The sequence below is a fragment of the Pistacia vera genome, unplaced genomic scaffold (assembly GCF_008641045.1).
Source record: "Pistacia vera cultivar Batoury unplaced genomic scaffold, PisVer_v2 Contig630, whole genome shotgun sequence".
Lineage (NCBI taxonomy): Eukaryota > Viridiplantae > Streptophyta > Magnoliopsida > Sapindales > Anacardiaceae > Pistacia > Pistacia vera.
The window spans coordinates 371,397-392,465 of record NW_022196480.1 but is presented as its reverse complement, the minus strand read 5'-3'; the positions used below and the strand labels follow the sequence as shown (position 1 = coordinate 392,465).

Sequence of the window (21,069 nt, the reverse complement as noted above, 5' to 3'; positions counted from 1 at the left end):
TGTCATCTATTGCCAAATGAAAAGCAGGTAAACTCAATCTGACAGATTCCTGACTGGTGTTGTTTCAGTTGAGCATTTGAATCTGAGTCACCCAGTAAGCACATCCCAATTCCCAACATATTTTTTCATATGGAAGCACATCAAAACACTCATTCCCCCTCATGTGTGGACTTGGATGTCTGTTTTCGAGTCTTACCAAATCTGGGTTAATCTTGATTCGAATTAAAGTGAAAATGTGGTGGGTTAGGGTTACTGTTTCTCAATCTAATTAGATTAGCCTAAATTGACCAATTTTGAGATCTGGTTGGGTTAGGATCTATATTTTTTTGAGAAACAGTTTCCCTTGTACCAGTAACAAACTAAATATGTTATTGAATTTGTTGTAACTCTTGGAAGCCAGTGTTATCTCTCTAACCCTTGTTTAATTAAAATTTTGGACAATAATGCCCTTATATTTAAAACAATTTACAGACCACCACTGCCACCCAGTCACCACCACCACTACCACCCAACCACCATGAACCGCCGCTGAAAAGTCGCTAGAGTCCCTAAAAAAGAACAAGATTCGGTGGGAGGCTTAGGGAGGCTTCGATATGGCAGTTTCCGGCCATATTAATGGATGAAAATGGCCATATCAGGCCAGATCGATGGAACTGGCTGTTAACGGCCAGATCTCTTCTAGATCTGGTGAGAATACATCTAGCCTGATATGGCCGTTTTTGGCCATCAATATGATCAGAAACGACCATATCAGAGCCTCTTGGTCACGACGAGGGACTGACGGGGACTTTTAGAGACTTTCGGCAGTAGTTTGCTGTAGCGATAGCGGTGGCAGGAGGTGAGGGTGATTTCGTAATAAATTAAAGTTTTATATAAGCGGGGGTGTTTTAACTAAATCTGAAATATTGGAGGGTTAAAAGAAATTATTCAAAAATTAATAATAAAAATAATATTATATTAATATTTGAAAAAGGGACAATTTGATAATTTAAATAACATACCCACTAATTTATTCCACATAATCAAACATATTAATATAACATATCTACTAATTAACCAAATATATTTTTCTAAAGATTTTTAATAATTTTGTAAGATAATATATTTTTTCAGTAATCGATATTATCAGTAATCGAACATTTCTTAACCTAACGCCCCAAAGTACTATTTATTTTCCTCGAATTCTTTTGTTAATGGCCTTGTTGGGTTTAAGCCAGCAGTGAACGGACACATCAAATTCCACGTCTGTAATAATGACGTGTATTATATTTTCCTCGCGGCCATCGTATTTAACAATTTCAGGGTCGTCGGGCAGAGGTGTGTTCGCAGTGTGTCGACTCTGGAGTCTGGACTCATCATCACATACTCAATGGATCATCACAGATCCACTTTCTTCATTTTTCTTCTTTTACTGGTAACCATCACTTCACATCATTTTCTTTTTCATTCTCGTCTTTCCTTCAATTATCATTTTCTTCATTCTTGCTACCAATTTTAAAAACAACATTTTAGGTATTTTAGAGAATCATTATTTTGTGATAAAATTCGTCGGTCAATCTTTGTTAGAGATAATGTAATGAACTTACCTTTGAATCTTGATGCAGTTGTGATAGAGTTCTTTAATTTATCTTGAATTTCTTGAATTTTGATTTTTTTTTTCAAATGAATTGAACATGATTTATATACCGCTGAATCAAGTAGAATTTTATTTGTTTATATATTTGTAGTGATTTATCTCAAAGAAATACTAATTATGGAGTTATGTTTAGCAGTTCTTAGTATCTGGGTCGTATGGCGCTGAGTCCGGGAATCGTAAAACTGGAAAGTCATCGGTTTTTTCTTTGTTTAACCTTAAACAGAGGAGTAGATTCTGGAGCGAGGGTGTTTTACATGGTGGTATGTACTTGTCATGCTCATCATAATTGTTAAAATGGCTTTGTTATCCTTACTCTTTTTAATTTCATTATGTGTGTGTTAATTTTCAGATTTTGATGATCTGGAATCTTCCAGCCCTGGCAAAATGGGTGCTCTTAATTTCAGCAGGGCAGGTAGTTAGTTTTTGTTTTTCAAATTTTTAGTAAAAGGCTGCTACATATATTGTAATGGTTTGGCCTTTGTCTGCTATAACAACGATGTTACTGTATTCTTCTTTGGAAAGGGCCTAGATAATTCCTTTTGCAAGTTCTCCTTTTTCGTAATCTTTGGAAGTGCTTCTGCAATTGAGACCTCTCTTATGACTGTAGAGGGTAGCAATTTTGTTGAGCATTGTTGTGGAATTTATAACTACTGGTGCTTCTCACTCAAGGATTTGATGATTGTCCTTGAGACTTTAGGCCTGGTAAAGATGTTGAAGACAATTTGCACATCCTATCCTACTTCCCTGGTTCTTCTTCTTGCCTTGGGGTTTGGTGGCCAATTTGGAGGGTATTGTACCTAAGACTTCAGGGCCAGCACCGAAGCATGTCAAAGACCATTTCCTTTTTTCCTGATTATTTGTCATAAGAGAAGGAAAATCTTAAAATTTCCAGGGGCTTAAGATGTGTTTAGTAAATGGTAACATATTGGGTCATCTTCCCTAAATTGTTTAAATCTCTCTAAATTTTCATAATACTTCTTGGTAATCACAATGTTTTTATCTATTTTAAATTTAATGCCATTGGTTGTTCTGAAATCATGTAAATTAGCCAAAATTTAAACATGGGATATTAGTGAATTTTGGTGATAAAACTAGGTTCTTTAATTAGCACCTTGAGTTTATTATTAATTTCTTACTGTTTTTATCTGTTTCCTGAACCTTAAATGAAGATATTTCAAGCATCCCTTAGGAAATAAGGATCATTATTTTGGACATCGGCAGCACCTAAGCCTTCTAATTAATTTTCTTGATTTGTGTTTCAGGTAATATTGCAAATTATCTAAAACTTATGGAAGTAGATTCTATGTACGTTCCTGTACCTGTGAATTTCATTTTTATAGGATTTGAAGGAAAAGGGAACCAAGGTATGTAACTTTAGTTACTATGTCTCTCTTACTGGTTAAAACTTATAATTACTGTAATGATTTTATGGGTTCTATGATTATTTTACTTTTCAATTCTTCAGATTTTAATCTTCACCCTGATGAACTTGAGCGTTGGTTCATGAATATTGATCACATCTTTGAACATACACGAGTTCCACAAATTGGAGAAGTTCTCACCCCATTTTACAAAATTAGTGTAGATAAAGTGCAACGCCATCACCTTCCCATAATCAGTCACATAAACTACAAGTAATAAGTTTTTTCTCTCTAAATCTTTGTTTATCTTTCTCTTACTGAAGTAGACTTCTGCTTCTCTTTAATAGTTTATTATCATTATGATGATATATCTTCTTGTCTAGTTTTTCTGTTCATGCCATACAAATGGGTGAAAAGGTTACTTCTATCTTCGAGCATGCCATAAAAGTTTTAGCCCGCAAAGATGACGTGTCTTCTAACAGGTGAATTATTCCTGTCCTGATATTCTTGCAATTGATAATTTAACTTTGTTGTATGTGAAAGACAACAGGGTACTTGTTGCTACATGGTGCCTGAAGTGATTTATTTTCTATAATTTAACTTGTAAAATCTTGTTTAGCTATTATAGCTATCAGTAACTTGCTTTAGTCATTTCAGTTTCTCTGTTTTGAACATGCATGATATGCCACATATTGTAATCTGTGGCGGGTATTAGCTAGCCTAGTGATGGGAAATAGAAAGATAGAACTAAGATAGAGAACAAGTTAGAAATGTGGGACAATAAGAAGAAGTAGAAATGGGGGGAATTCAGAAGAATTAGGGGAGAGACAGAATATATATTAGAATATAGTGTTTGTGGGGCCCATTGGGGTAAGGATGCCAAAACAAAAAATAGGTGGATAAAAAATTTTCATTCATCAGAGAGGATATATTTGGATGAGCTAGTGGTATGCTTAATAAACTCATAGAAGTATAGGGAATAATCAATATAATCCTTGCTCCTGTATAGATTCTTCTTTGATCTTTATTCTGTAGACCCAATACATATTCGTTTCTAATGAGATTGGATAAATATGTTTCATGTCCCAAGTTGCATGAGTACGTATAGAAACTAGTTTCTGTAAGTTAATGCCTTCTCTGTGCATGAAGTTCATTATATTTTTCTGATTAAATTATTGAGTTTATTAATGGAACACTGATCATACATTATATTTTGGGTTTTGTTCTCATATAGAATGTCTCTCCTATTGATTTGGTAATAACTCTATTTTGTTGCTTCAGGGATGATGTAGATGCTCTTTGGCAAGTAGACGTTGATATGATGGATGTTATTTTTACCAGTCTTGTTGAATATCTTCAGCTTGAAAATGCATATAACATTTTTGTTTTGAATCCCAAGCTTGAAGCGAAAAGAGCTAAATATGGATATCGGTGAGTACTTTGGGAAGCATATATATATTCACCGTGACATTGCTTAATGGTTTCAATTTCTTGTTAAATCTTGTTTTTGGGGGAAAATTGCATGGTACTCTCAGCTATGTCTCTACTTACCATATATATATATATATATTTTCATAAGAACCCTGTAAAATTGTATTAATAATCAATATAGTAAACCAGCAGTTCACTCGATGAACCAAAACATTGCAGATGATAAAAACAGTACAGTCGACTCCAAACTCAAGTCAAAACAACCTCCTAATCTGTATTCATAAAATTGAATAAGTAAAGATGCTGAGGATGAAATTTTATCCCACTAGAAATTAAGCCATCCATCATTAGAATCTTCTCTGCTTATAAACTTACCAGACCTTTTTTTATTTCTAGTGTTTTACTGTTGTGCATGTTCCTAAAGTATTGATTAAATTTATTATATATTGCATTGATTTTCCCCCCAATTTCTGATTCTAAAATCTTTTCCAGGAGAGGTTTATCCAAATCTGAAATAACTTTTCTTAAAGAGGTACTCGTTTCTTTTTTGCCTTCTGCTATTTGCCATTTGCTATTTGCCACTTATTGGAGTCTTTAAGAATTTATGATTTTGTTAGTTCTCCATATTATAATCATATTATGATACTCCTATTCTACTTTTTGATTCCTCAAGTCTGGTATGGAAAGCAAAAGTTTCTTTCACAAATAAAGATTTTGGAACGGACACTAGCCTTGGTAAAACACCAATGACTTACCCAAGATTAGAAAACCCAAGACGCCTCTTAATTGGTTGACTATGTGTAAAAAAGAGACTCAGGGTTTAGACCACTTGTTTTTGAAATGCCCTTTAGCTTGGCAGTTGGGGTCTAATCTTATTTATAACTCTAAGCAGGGACGGACTCAGGAATTAATTTTAGAGGGGGAAAGTTAAAAAAAATATATAAATAACATAGGGAAAAAGTAAATGAGTGGGGTCAAATTTAGAAACATTAATACAAATATAGGGTGGTCAAAGAAAAAAACCAAACCAAATTAGTGATTTTTTTTTTTTTTTTTTTTTTGAGTGGGATCATCAGCCCACACGCATCAATATGTAGGTCTGTCTATGCCTCTAAGTTCTGTAGGGCTGCTCCTTTCTCATGTTCCTATCCTTTCAGTAAAAAAATTGAGCATTTGGGGGTGATGGAAAAGCTAGAGTTCAATGGGCATGTGTTGTTATGACTATGTTTTGGGTCATTTGGATAAAAAGAAACAGAATAATTTTGAAGGCAAAAAAGGGGATGGGATTGAATTCTTATGGGACAAAGCTAAGTCTGGGCTTCTATTTCACTTGAATTTCTTGAGATGTACCCTTTCTCTTTATTGTTCAGAATTGGGAGGCTGCAGTGATTTGATTAAATGAGTATAGTTTGTGTTTTTGTGGATATCAGGGCCTTTTAGTATTTCTATATAAAAAAGGAAACCTTTTAGTATGTTCTGTATCTTTGGCTAGTTTGGGCTGTCTTTACCCATTCATGCATAGATATTCTGTGGACAGCTTGTTCCCTTTTATGCAATACTTTTTAATTTATTTTTGTTGAATTTCTTAAAGGAATAAAAATAAAATAATGAGCACTTGAGGTGCTTGCTAAATTTGCTGCTTTTATAAATATACAGGACTCTCTTATTGTTCCTTTGATGTTTTAATTATGTTGAAACAATCAGCACTTACAGTTTTCTGTTTAACAGAGTAAGAGTTTGCAAACAAAAATTCTTCAGTCAGGGAGTATTCCAGATAGTCTTCTTGGTATGAAAGATAGTCCAATTCTGATTTATGCATGTTTCTCTGGAGGTTTTTGAATTTTTTATTATCATTTTCAAATTGATTTCCAGAATTAAGATATTCATAATACTAAATAATTTACAGCGCTCAATAAGATTAAGAGACCATTATATGCAAAGCATCCAATGACGAAGTTTACCTGGACAATAGCTGAGGACACTGATACGGTTAGTACTCTATTTGCATACTTTATGAAACTGGTAAATGTTACGGTATTTGATTACCTGAGGAGTTGTTTTTGATTTATTTTCATTTTGTCGGGTCAAATGACAAATGGAAAATGAAGATTACACTCTGAGGGAATATTGCTGTATGTTTTTATAGAAAGTAACTGCCATATTTATAGTTGAGGTTTTTATTTAAAGGAAAGGGATATTGTGTGCCCGAGTAGTTTTATTGTTGGTCTTTTTCTTTGTTGTATGTTCCAGTTGCAGATATTTTGAGACTTGTTATTATCTGATCTATAATGTAGTGCATTTTTTTTCTTCCAACAAGGAGCTTTCGTCAAGATGAAAATGAGAAGATTAATGAATGAACACATTTCTTTGGGTTCAAGTGTTGTGTTCTTGAATATGTTTGCCTATATAGTTTTGGTCTTTTGAAGTGGATTGCGGGCTTATTATGTTAGTTACTATTTTTATATAAGCAAAAAGTTCTTATTTGATAGGAGAAAATAGTGGAATAAAGAAAGTAAAGGTTTTTTAAGTTGAGTCTCTTGCTACCAAGGTTTTAGGGCCTAGAAGTAGCTGCTATTTTGGAAGTTTGTGAACATGTAAGGAAGGTTGAGGGATTTTTTAGGTGTAAAAAGAGTTGAGAAATTGCCACTCCCTTTGGCATTAAATTTTGTCGAAGAGGAGTAATCTTGTGAATTATTCACTGATAAATTATACCTTATGAGACCACTATCGCACCTTTAATAGGACCTATTATGCGGCAAATCTAAATTCATTTATTGTGATATGATATTAGATCAAGTTCATAAAATGTTTTGGTAGCAATATCCTATTGTGACCTCATTGGACTAGCTAATAGTGGATACACTTCCCTTTTGGTTGCCAACATTGTAGTATCAGTTCCAAGCAATCCATTTTTTCATTGGTTGCGGTGGCTGATATTTTTATTTCATTGATATCCACGTACAGATTTGGAACCTACTTTTTGAAATATTTAATCATGTCATTGCTCTTTCTCTATTAGTGTCATTTTAATCTATAGTCCCATTTGATCTTTATTAAAATATCTATAATGGGGAAAGTTATGATATGTGTATTTAGATAAGAGAACATACCAATGTGATAATTAATATTATTATCCAATGCTTTATCTAGTTAATTTATTAATACAAGGCGTTATTGTTGGTTCTAATCTTCTATGCTACTGATCCTTTAGATTGTGAGTAACTTTCCAAATATGTTGGCGCTCAAGTGTTACTGGTGGACCTTTATTAATTTAAACTTGTAGATTTAAACATAATATAAGAGTAAGTTTGATCATGAGATCCTATATTGGAACCATCCACATGTCTGCATTTATATTTGTGCTTTATACATTTGAGAAGTTTGTTAAATTTTAGCTTTGCGAGTGAGCGGTTGTGGCAAAACCGAATATACTATTGATGGACTAACCTATTAGTTAACGTGTTTAGGTCAAGTGGTTACTTCACTGATGCCTATTCAATTTATCTGAAAGTTGAAAGAGTGGAGAATCTACTGGAAAGCCCAAACTTCAATTTTCATGCGATCTTGCTGTTTTATATGGTTATAAATTTATATTTTAATATCATTTGCTAGTTGGAATCATTTAGGAGGTCCTAGGGTTCCATATCTATTGTATTCTCTGGATATATTTTGTTTTTCAAGATTAAGTTTATGTGGATGTCCAAATATGCCCTAAAAGAAATATTGGTATAGAATACATACAAGTGTAGAAATTGACTGTTTACTATAAAAAAAAAAATTAGAGTAAAGTAAAAGAGGGAGAGTGTTCTAGTATCTAAAAGCTAAGAAGCTTTAATTTTCATGGCATAAGGCTAATTTTTTGGTATGTTCTTGGCATTAGTTATTAGTGATTTGTAAGGTATTATGTTTCTTTGTTTGAGAATTGAGGTAAAATGATTTTTATTTTTTCTTTGAGATTTCTAATTGCTTCACTTTGCAATATTATGGTGGAATATATGTTTACCTTTATGCAATTGATTTCTTCTTTCAATGAAATATCTCGTCTTATCTAAATATAATAGTGAGGGAAAAAATTGAAACAAAGAAAAATACCAGGGTTCCTGGGCTGAGAGTTTATGGTTGGCTGAGATGCAATTATGGTGCATAGTTTCGTTGGCTTTTGAATTTTTTTTTATGGTTGATTGGCTGTTAGAACTTTCAGGACTAGGTGAAGACTTACTATGCCTAAAAGGGCTTTTTAAGCAATTGGGGTTGCAGTTGCTTTTGGAAGCAGATAGGCTGTTAGGATTTGACAGGAATAATTTAGAGCTCAGTGTGGTTTGATTTTGTAGATAAGCAATCTTAAAGATCACTAAGATCAAATTTGTGAAGAAAGACCTAAATAATAGAGTAGAAGATATGAAAATAATCACTCCTTGAAAGGAAGACATTCAAGCCTCATGGAAACTGGAAAGCTGCTGGAATTTTCGTGGTGTATCATACTGAAGTGAGAGAGTACCTGGACGTTTATACTATGTATCTTTGATTCCTGGTAAATAAACCTGGTTTGCTAGAAGTGCTCTAGGATTAAATGTGATGGAACAATGACTTCACTAGATGCCACCCGCCATCCATACACCAATACTAAAATTCATGTCCTGCTAAATTTTATTTACAAATGTTAACCGTGGCCATTAAAATTAAAAAAAATCAAACAAAACTTACCTAAGATGTTCTGACAGAAGCATAATTTAAGTCTCACTTTAATCCTAAATTTATCATTCTAAGTTATATCAGCCATAAATCAGTGCTGGATTTCCAGATCAAAGTTTTCAGTTTCCTCTAACTTTTAAACACTTTGTTGGATAATTCCATTGACGTTGTCAATAAAATGTGGAATCTCTTGTAATTTGAAATAATTATTCAACTACATTCCCAACTACAGATTGTTTTATATAATATTGATGTCATTATTTTCTATAAAATATTGTATCATAAGGGCTGTTGTCATGGATTTACTGTATTCAGGTGGAATGGTACAACATTTGTCTGGAGGCACTTAATAACGTTGAGAAGTTTTATCAAGGCAAGGACACTGCTGATATTATTCAGAGCAAAGTTTTACAGGTATGTGGTCTTCTTGTTTCGAGATGCAAATTGATGAAGCAATGCCAACCATATGATAGGTTTGTTTCTTTTAATAAAATTCCTTTGTTTCTATTTATATTTCAAGTTATTGAAAGGGAAGAATGAAGATACAAAATTTCTTCTTGAGAAAAAATTAAAATCTGGGGACTTTAGTGGTCTTCATGCGGAATGCCTCACAGATACATGGATTGGAAAGGACAGGTTCTTTCTCTCTCTATTTCACTCTTTATCTCTCTCCCTCACACACATGCAAGCACAAAGCATTTTGAAGCATAATTTATATACTGTCTCAGGTGGGCATTTATTGATTTAACTGCTGGCCCTTTCTCATGGGGGCCTGCTGTTGGTGGAGAAGGTGTTCGTACTGAACTTAGTTTACCAAATGTGGGAAAGACCATTGGTGCGGTTGCAGGTACCGTCTGTAGCTTCTCTTTCATTAAATTATTCTCTTGTATGGGATGGAGATTTTCTCAGCTACCAATGGAAAAAAAGCAGGTGTTGATGTTCATATATTATCAGAAAATCTGCAATGTTCCTTGGCACCAATACGTATTATTATATATTACTTAGTGAGGTCGATATGTTCATAAACGTACTGTCTGTTTTGCTTGTTTCCACTTACTCCATGATTGTTTTGCCTTACTGTAGAAAATGAACAATATTAAATCTTTGACATTTACCCTACATGTGGTTGGTTCATGGGTTGCCGACTAACTAATTGGTATTGTTGTCAATTTCTACTTTTAGTATATGGCTTATTGGTGGTATGCATCATTGAGATTTTTGTGCAATTTCTGTTATCTTCTTCACTGATAGTTACTTACATAATATCATTTTATACAGAAATTTCTGAAGATGAAGCTGAAGATCGCTTGCAAGATGCTATCCAGGAAAAATTTGCAGTGTTTGGTGATGTATGTTCTTTGTGGTGACAAAAGAAGTCATTGACTATGTCAAATCTTCTGTCATCTATTTTTCTCTAAGAAACTAATAACTGTTTGAAAATTTGTTCTTATTTCTTCAAAAAGAAATTGACTAAAATAAGCTCATAGGCAGTCTTTTAGTTGAACATCTATTAGTTGGAAATGTTTTCTAATTGATTAGGGCATAGGATCATAAGTTATAAGTAGAACACTCGCATAAGACTGGAAGAACTGGAGGTCAGGTTTTGGGGATCTTTCTCTAATGAAGTTCAATCTAACGTTGTTAAAAGAAATCCCACTGCATTGTTTTCATCTGGTCATGGATTTCGGCGTATTGACATAACAAAAGTTTTTTCATAAACTCACAATGACTAAAGCAATTTCTAAAGTTCAAGAAAGAGGTTTTAATAGCTTTCTCTGTTAATTGTGTTTCAGTATTTTGGCCTAACAACTATGGATACTATTACTTTAGTTGACAATCTCTTGCGGCTTAAACTCTCTAACTGTTTACAAGAAGTCAAGAACTGCACGAGCTTATATAGTCTATTAACCGTCCATCATAGCAAATAAAAAGTTGCATTATTAATGAACACATGGTATTAATAGAAGTTATTTATGTCATTGAATGGCATTTGTAAATGTCACGTATTGATTCCAAGTGTCTATTCATTGTGGCGATTCCTTATTATATATATGGACTATCAACTTAATTTTGTGATTTAAATTAGTGACATTAATTCAGTAGCCATCTCTTCGTTGCAATTTAATGGTTCAGAAGTTGCAAATAACTGTCTTGAACTTCTCTTTGACAACCATTAGATTGTCATAAATCATGGGCAAAAAATTGTCACAAATTTAAGTTACAAATTAAGTTGATATAGCTTGACTCTCTTATTATTGCACGTTGTGGTGAAGGTACTAGAGAACTGTCTAGTGTGCATTTGTGCACATAAAAATAACTCTAGATTGTCAATCACAAATATATTTGAGATTGTGCGTATGGAAGTAGTTTGAATACTTGTTATAGGAAAGTATTTTGAGTTAATTGTTGGTAATTCTTTGGTTTTGCGAGAACTTTTTGGGTTTTGGTTATTCTAAATTATGATCCAATTTGTAGAATTATGCAAGAGCGTATTTTTTTAACTTAAGACACAAAGGCACTAACTTTAATAACCACATGGGAGGTTAGATAATGTTGTGTGTTTTAAATTTCTTCTTTTCTGGTTTTTGCTATACCCTGTTGTAATTTATCATATTCAATATTGCAGAAAGATCATCAAGCAATTGATATTCTTCTCGCAGAAATTGATATTTATGAGCTTTTTGCTTTCAAACACTGCAAGGGAAGGAAAGTTAAACTTGCTCTTTGTGAAGGTGAGTATGTTCAATGTAGCTTCAGCTGCTGTATAATACAAATCAAGTCTGCCTGTGTACATGAATTTTTTTTTTTTTTTTTTTTCTGGGTCCAGTTTGGAATCAATTTTGTGTCCTTATATTAGTATTCTTTCATTTTTTTTTTCTTCCAGTTCTGGGTTGTGGAGTTGGGCTGATTAAAATTTGTTTGGTTTGCTGTAGCCTTAGTTTGCTGTTTGTTTGTTGTGGAATTCAATTCTTACGCTTTTCACATGCATGTCCAAGTAGTATAGTAAACACAAAAGAAAAAATATTCATGGATCTCTGTCATGTTTGCCTTAGATACACAACACTGAAGAATTACTAATTGAGACTTTTGTCTGGAACCACCCTTGAGTTTGGACAAATATGTCAAATGTTATGGTTTTGATAAGAGACTGTCAAATATTTCAGACTAAGGGCTAGACAATTTAGAAAAAAAATGTGATGTACTTCTGGACTTAAAAATGCCATTTGTGTTTCTGGTATATTGGGCTTATGGTGCAAAAATGATTCCTTATTTCTGCTATTTTTTACATGAATTGTGGCTGTTGATCTAACATTTAATCACTACGATTTCAGAGCTTGACGAGAGAATGCAGGATTTAAAGAATGAGCTTCAGGCTTTTGATGGTGAAGAGTATGATGAAAATCATAGGAGGAAGGCCATAGAGGCCTTAAAACGAATGGAAAACTGGAATCTATTCAGTGACACTTATGAGGTAGGCCAGCTGGCCCTTTAGTATAAATGACACTTTTTTCCCTGTTTCAAGCTTGGATTATGCTTTCAAAGGGAGGACATGTTGGCACTAAATCATATCTATGCAGGATTATCAAAACTACACAGTTGCACGGGATACTTTTCTTGCACATTTAGGTGCTACACTGTGGGGATCTATGAGACACATTATATCGCCATCAATTGCTGATGGTGCATTCCACTATTATGAAAAGATATCCTTTCAGTTGTTTTTCATCACTCAGGAGGTATCATGTATGTTTGATTGTTCTAAGGGGGCTTTGTATAAAATCAAACATTGTCTTTACGCCTAAACTTTATTGATGCAGAAAGTTAGCCAAGTCAAGCACTTGCCTGTGGATTTGAAGGCTGTTATGGATGGGCTCTCCTCTTTGTTGTTACCTTCACAGAAACCAACATTTAGTCCACACATGTATGAAGTTTGCTCTGTCCTATATCTTATTTTATTTTCCCAAAATCACTTCCATGTGGATTCTGCATGCACTTGGACTCCATTTTTATCTCTTTCAATCCTCTATATGGGTACTTTCATGTTACATTGTTTTCATATTAGTAATAAGATACTACTATTAGATATTTGTTGTTGGTCTTTCTTCCATCAAAATGGATATAATTGTCTTTCCTTTCGCATTTATATTGTTAGCCGTACTGATGGTGAGTAGTTTTACAGGTTAACACTTTCAGAGGATCCTGCTTTAGCGATGGCCTTTTCAGTGGCACGGCGAGCAGCAGCTGTTCCTCTGTTGCTTGTTAACGGAACATATAGGAAAACTGTTCGATCCTATCTTGATTCTTCCATCCTCCAGTATCAATTGCAAAGGCTGAATGATCACGGCTCTCTGAAAGGTCACCTACTGCCTTAAATTGCCCACTTGTTGCCCTTCGCCCCATTAAATCATGAAACATTATATACAGTGCTTCTTCTATTTTATTTTTTAATTTTTTTAATTTTTTAATTTTTTTAATTTTTTAATTTTTTTAAAATTCCTGCATGCAGTAGTAATCTTCTTGCCTTTGCATTGTCAATATTTATATCTTACTTTCTCTCAGTTTCTTCATATCCACATTAAATCAGAAAGTTTCCCTGCTACATTTATCTTAAACAGATTGAATATATATAATCTCAGACTTTGTATTAATATCAAAATTAAAGAATGATATACAAATATCTATCTTGTTTTGTTTTGTAGTTAGCTTCTCAACCTACACCTAGTATTTTGTTTCTTTGAGCACTCATAGGTCAGGAGTTAGGTAAATGAGAATTATACCTGGCAAAGTCAAACCCAAACCTGCAATACTTTCTAAAATAAACAGGTTCATGGTGTCATCTATTAGCCAAATGAAAAGCAGGTAAACTCAATCTGACTAGATTCCTGACTGGTGTTGTTTCAGTTGAGCATTTGAATCTGAGTCAACCCAATGTAAGCACATCCCAATTCCCAACATAGTTTTTCATATGGAAGCACATCAAAACACTCATTCCACCTCAATGTGTGGACTTGGATGTCTGTTTTCGAGTCTTACCAAATCTGGGTTAATCTTGATTCGAATTAAAGTGAAAATGTGGTGGGTTAGGGTTACTGTTTCTCAATCTAAATTAGATTAGCCTAAATTGACCAATTTTGAGATCTGGTTGGGGTTAGGATCTATATTTTTTTGAGAAACAGTTTCCCTTGTACCAGTAACAAACTAAATATGTTAATTGAATTTGTTGTAACTCTTGGAAGCCAGTGTTATTCTCTCTATTTCACTTAAATGTCAACAATACACCCTAACTCAAATATATACACACACTCAATAATTACAAATATACCCTTTACCCTTTACACTATATATATACACATAGTTTCCAACACTCCCCCTCAAGCTGGAGTATATACATCTATCATGCCCAGCTTGTTACAAATATAGGTTACCCTTTTACCAACTAGAGACTTCGTGAAGATGTAAGCTAGTTGTTCCCCTGTTCTAACATGATTAGTAGCAATTAACTTTTGTTCAAGTTTCTCTCGTACAAAGTGATAATCCACTTCTATATGCTTAGTCCTCTCGTGAAAGACTGGATTGTTTGCTATATGTATGGCTGCTTGGTTGTCACACCACAAGTCCATAGTCNTTTTTTTTTTTTGCCTATTTACATTTATTGTCAGATCTTATTCTCCTCTAGACAGATGTTAATTCTGACAAATGTCCGCTTTTGTAGTGTTGAATTTTGGTTGTAACTGTTTTTTTTGTTTGTTTTGTCTTTACTTTTTCTTCAGCGATTTCCTTGTATTAATTCAAATTTGAATATTGTTTATGTATTTGTGTCTCTCTTTTTGATTCTAATGTTTGGTCCCATGTTAATGTTTTCCCTTATATTCTTTTAGATCCTTTTGTTTGCTGGTGTCACTTTATAATGTGTCTTAATCATGGTATTACTGTAGGGTTTCATTCGCTGATCCTGTTGCTGTGAGACATTCTCTGGAAATCCTCTCTGATTTGGCGACAAGGGATCCTTATTCTGTTGCAATGGCATTAGGTGACTTTATCATCTATTGAACACTACATATTCTTGTGGTTATACAGCCTCAAAAATATCCTTTTTCTCATGTTGAATCTAATATTTTAGTTGTTTCTATGTGTCTAATATTTACTCATAATCTTGATGCAGGAAAGCTTGCTCTCCCCGGAGGTATTAATCCCAATCTCTGTTGCTTGCATTTTTTTTTGTAGCTATAGCAAGGAGGAAAAATAAAAGAAAAAATAAATTTTTTTTATCTTCACATTTTTCTAAATAATAAACATGTATATTTATTGACTGAAATCATATTTACATGAAGGTGAAAATGAAGGGCACTTCTTGAAATTTTTAGACCCCATGGTTAAAGACCATTATCTAATCTTGTCTCACAATGTTGAGATCTTCTCTTCATTGTCTAAAAAAATTCTTCTACTCTAGGCATAAAACCCAATTATGATAAAATTGCACAATCTTTTAACTCAAGCTCAAAATCACTCATTGCGAACTAAATAACAAGAGAGTGCATCTACTCAATGGAAGTGCTAACCTTTATATTTCACTAATATCAACAGTACACCTAACTCAAATATATACACACTCAATAATTACAAATATACCCTTTACACTATATATATACATAGTTTCCAACACTCTCCCTTAAGCTGGAGCACATATATCTATCATGCCCAGCTTGTTACAAATATAGGTTACCCTTTTACCAACTAGAGACTTCGTGAAGATGTCAGCTAGTTGTTCCCCTGTTCTAACATGATTAATAGCAATTAACTTTTGTTCAAGTTTCTCTCGTACAAAGTGACAATCCGCTTCTATATGCTTAGTCCTCTCGTGAAAGACTGGATTGTTTGCTATATGTATGACTGCTTGGTTGTCACACCACAAGTCCATAGTCTCTGGGTCACCAAACCCAATTTCTCTAAGAAGATGTCTTGTCCATATGAGCTCACACGTAACTTGTGCCATAGCTCGATACTTAGACTCTGCGCTTGACCTAGCTACAACCGGTTGCTTCTTACTTTTCCAAGAAATAAGATTTCATCCACAGAGGATCCTGCCTAATCAGCATATGAAAAACCTTCTACCTTACTATGACCATGATCACTGTAAAGAATCCCACGTCCAGGGGCTCTTTTTAGATAATTCAAAATATGGAGGATCGCATCCCAATGAGATGTCCTAGGAGATGACATAAACTGACTCACCATACTCACTGAAAAAGCAATATCTGGACGGGTTACTGTAAGGTAGTTTAACTTTTCAACTATCCGTCTGTACCTCTCTGGATCACCAAACATCTCTCCATCCTCAGCATTCAATCTCACATTAGGAACAATAGGAGTGTCACAAGGCTTAGCCTCACTTAGACCCATTTCGGTCAACACATCTAACACATACTTGCATTGAGAGAGAAAAATCCCTTTCTTACTCCGAGAAACCTCAACTCCCAGAAAATACCTTAAAGTACCCAAGTCTTTTGTGTGAAATTTGGAAGCCAAAAAGTTTTTCAAACTCTGAATGCCAACATCATCACTGCTAGTGATTATAATGTCATCAACATAAACAACCAAAATAATGATGCCAGAACTAGATTGCTTATAAAAGATGGAGTGATCATAAGCACTCCTATGTAAACCAGACTGAGTTACCACTTCGCTAAACTTCCCAAACCACGCCCGTGGAGATTGCTTTAAGCCATATAAAGATTTCCTCAGTTTGCATACCTTTCCTGACTCCCCCTGAGCAACAAACCCCGGAGGTTGCTCCATGTGAACCTCTTCAAGAAGATTACCATGTAAAAAAGCATTTTTTGCATCAAGTTGGTGAAGAGGCCAACAATATGAAGCTGCAAGAGAGATGAATAGTCGGACAGAGGTCATTTTAGCCACTGGGGAGAATGTCTTAGAATAATCAATACCATACGTCTGGGCATAATCTTTAGCAACCAACCGAGCTTTCAACCGAGTCACAGTCCCATCGGGATTAGCCTTCATTGTGAAAACCCATTTGCACCCAATAGCCTTTTTATTTTCAGGCAACCCCATTAGAACCCATGTATCATTATGTTCTAGAGCCAACATCTCTTCTTCCATAGCCCTTCGCCACCCATCACATTAGAACCCATGTATCATTATGTTCTAGAGCCAACATCTCTTCTTCCATAGCCCTTCGCCACCTACCATGAGCAATTGCTTCAGACACAGAGTTGGGAGCAGACACGGAGTCTAAAGAGGCAATAAAAGACTTGGAAGATGAAGACAAAGAGTGATAGGAAACAAATGAGGAGATAGGATAGGTACAAGAGCGTTTACCTTTACGAAGAGCAATGGGAAGATCATGATCATGGTCAGAGGAAGGAGGAACCAGATCAGAGGGCGAGGCAGTCGATAGAGGCAGTGGATCAGATGTTGCTGCAGGTGTCTCATGGTGCTGGTGAACCCTGCGAGAGTATACTTGGGTGATAGGAGGACGAGATGGTAGAGAACTATGATGGGTAATGTGGTAAACAAGAAGATCATCAGGGGATGCTTCAAGAGAAGTAGATGAAGTGGAGGACTCAACATATGGAGTGGTTTCAAAAAAGGAAACATCAGCTGAGATAAGGTACTTACCTAGGACAAGAGAAAAACAACGATAACCCTTCTAATATCGGGAATAACCCATGAATATGCACTTGAGGGACCTAGGTTCAAATTTGGATGCATGAGGTCTAACATCTTGAACAAAGCACGTGCACCCAAACACTTTAGGAGGAAGAGAGAATAAAGGTTGTGATGGAAAAAGGATGGAGAACAGGATTTGACCACCCAAAACAGAAGAAGGCATGCGATTGATCAAGTGACATGCTGTAGAGATAGCATCTGCCCAAAATTCTGTAGACTTTCATGTGAAAAAGGAGAGTACGAGCGACTTCTAATAAATGATGATTTTTGCGTTCAGCAACTCCATTTTGCTGAGGTGTATAAACACATGATGACTGATGGACAATACCTCTAGTAGACAGAAAGGAGGAGAAAGGAGCAGAAAAATATTCTTTGGCATTATCACTTCTGAGAATTTTAATAGATGAAGTAAATTGATTTTGTATTTCAGCATAAAAGGTACAAAATATGGAGAATAGTTCAGAACGATTTTTCATAAAATACAACCAAGTTACACGTGAAAAATCATCCACAAAAATAATAAAATATCGATATCCAGACTTAGACAACATAGGGCAAGGACCCCAAACATCAGAGTGTATAACATCAAAAGGGGCTGTGGCTCTTCTGTTTATCCTAGGGCTATAGGACACTCTATGGTGTTTTCCAAACTGACACGCCTCATACTCAAGGTGTGACACTGACCCTAGACTAGGACACAACTTTTTCAAAATGGTAAGGCGAGGATGACCAAGGCGACCATGTAGTATGGGTAGAGATGAATCACTAGTACACACAACAAGTTGCGAGACAGGAGTGGAGGCATCATCGAGCATATACAGGCCACCTAATACACGACCCCTACCAATAATCTGCCTTGTCCCAAGATCCTGAAATATACAATGAGTAGGAAAAAAGTCAACACCACAATTGAATGCATTAGTAATTTGACTAACTGATAAAAGATTAAAGGGAAAATGAGGAAGGCACAAGACAGAGGAAAGAGACAGATTTGTTGAAATGGGCAGTACCACATCCAATAGTAGGTGCAGTAGACCCGTTAGCTAAGGTAACTGAAGACAAATTGGGAGAAGGTGTAAATGAGGAGAGAATACCTGTATCGCCTGTCATATGGTGGGTAGCACCAAAATCAATGACCCAATTACTACTAGAAGTAGACAAACAGGCTGTAGGATTACCTAACTGGGTTAAAGTAGTGGTAGTCGATGGGATGGATGACTGGGAGCAAGAATTCTGAGTGAGACGAGCATATTCTGCTGCGGAGATAGTAACCTGTGATGGGGCGGGTAAGATACCATCTTGAGTTACAACATGAGCAAACTTTTGAGTGTCTTGCATATTCACGGGCTTGCCATGAAGCTTCCAACAATTTTTCTTTACGTGATACGAGGGCCATTACCACGATTGTTCCTAGGATCATGACTTGTCCCTTTGTTACCTTTGCCATCACCAGACTTCATGCTAGTTAGGACCGCATGATCAACATTAGGATCCTTAAGGGTTTCTTTGTCCTTAGACACTTTTTGATCTTCCCCCTTACTAACTCTGAGAAGTCGAGCAAAGACATCTGTAAGAGAGGGAAGTGTCTCACTGGTAAGAAGTTGTGTACGAGCTATCTCATATTCCGGTCTCAACCCAGCCAGAAAACATTGCACTATCACTTGTTCTTCTTGTGCTTGCATCATTTTCACGTCAGTAGGGACAGGAAACATAGCCCTTTTTTCTTCAAAGGCTTGTTTTATCTCTGTATAATATTCGAGCAATGTCTTCTCGTGCATATTTGCTCGATAGATCTTCAATAACAATTCGTGGGCTTGAGATAGGTCTTGTTTACCAGCATACAAGAACTCTAGATACTCCCATAACTCCTTGACTGTATCACAGTGACTAATCACATCATCCACGGACGAATCAAGAGTGTTCTAAATCTGATTGAAGAGCTTATCATCTTCCATGAACCATCTTTTTTGAGTTTTATTATCATTTTCTGTTTCCTCAGGTGGATCTTCGATTAAATGGTCTTCTATATCAATGCTGGACACATATCGTAGGATAATCCGCTTCCATTGAATATAATTCATTTTTCCCAATAATTTCCGATCAGTAATTTTGGTGGAGGAAGTGACAATTTCAGTCACCATCTTCTTACCGTCCTCTGCCATACTGCCTAGCAAATAACTCTTAACTCCACAGATTCACAACAATCTCAACACCAAACAACCCAAGCAAACACAACAACTCAAACAACCAGGATTCACAACAACTCTGGTATCACATTTTCCAACTCCAAGCCAACACGAAGGTATAGAGGATTACGAGTGGTTTACCGAATGATCAAACCTGTGGACTTTTGTTGTATAGATACAACTTTCCCTTCCTTCAACGTGAAGTTCCTCAGAATATTCTGATCAAAGCATATCACAAAGCATTCACATTTTGACAAAAAAAAAAAATGATTTACTACACCAAACGAACAATCAGAGAAGAGAGAAATGATTTACTGCACCAAACCAAAAACAGAGAACAGAGAAGACTGAACAGAATCAGCACTCACTGGAAAACAGAAATAGAGGGAAGAGGTCGCCGGAAAACAGAAACAGAGGTCAGACGTCGTCGGAAAACAGAGACGCTGCCGGAAAACAGAGGGAAGAGGCCAGACTTTGCCGGAAAACAGAGGGAAGAGGTCAGACTCGCCGGAAAACAGAAACACACTAATGGGTTTAGGGTTTACGTGTCCAGAGCTCTGATACCATGTTAACCTCTATATTTCACTAATATCAACAGTACAACCTAACTCAAATATATACACACACTCTATAATTACAAATATACCCTTTACACTATATATATACATAGTTTCCAACAGGAAGTTAGAAATCACCAACAAATTAAGCATACTTTTCTAGCAGTAGGACAATACAAAAAAATTGAGATTGAATTTCTTTGAGCTTTTTGTGGATAATATACTAGTTTGGAGAAAGACACGTCCTGACTGTTCATTTTGTTCCTTTGAGTGATCGACCACGCTAAAATCTTTACTGTGCTTGGAAACCTAGCCTTCAAAATTAATATTTCTGGTATAGAAAAGGAAATGTAGAGCCATCAATTGGGCTTTTAAGTCTTGCAGTTCTTTATTATGGAATTGGAACTTCAATTTTAAGAGAATTTTGAATGAAAGGGAAACGAGAGATTTCATTGAGCTTGTGGAGTTGGCAGGAAATATATGAACATTGATGAGACTAAAAAGGACTGAGGATT

At 35.3% G+C, this 21,069-nt stretch overlaps 1 protein-coding gene across 2 annotated transcripts; it reads left to right on the top strand.

Annotated features, from left to right (window-relative positions):
• The first annotated feature begins 1,258 nt into the window (after positions 1 to 1,258).
• LOC116111268 lies at positions 1,259 to 13,508 on the top strand. Of its 2 annotated transcripts, none has more exons than XM_031397466.1 (19): positions 1,259 to 1,414; positions 1,773 to 1,896; positions 1,986 to 2,048; positions 2,899 to 3,000; positions 3,102 to 3,270; positions 3,381 to 3,479; positions 4,279 to 4,428; positions 4,921 to 4,960; positions 6,157 to 6,214; positions 6,335 to 6,417; positions 9,436 to 9,534; positions 9,641 to 9,756; positions 9,849 to 9,967; positions 10,399 to 10,469; positions 11,747 to 11,852; positions 12,453 to 12,592; positions 12,699 to 12,857; positions 12,939 to 13,042; positions 13,301 to 13,508. In XM_031397466.1, the coding sequence occupies exons 1-19, from the start codon at positions 1,370 to 1,372 to the stop codon at positions 13,491 to 13,493; spliced, it is 2,040 nt and encodes a 679-aa protein (XP_031253326.1). In that variant the 5' UTR covers positions 1,259 to 1,369; the 3' UTR covers positions 13,494 to 13,508. The 2 variants fall into 2 exon arrangements, with proteins under 2 accessions (XP_031253326.1, XP_031253325.1); XM_031397465.1 differs by having other exon boundaries at positions 1,295 to 1,414; positions 1,770 to 1,896.
• Positions 13,509 to 21,069: the final 7,561 nt, after the last annotated feature.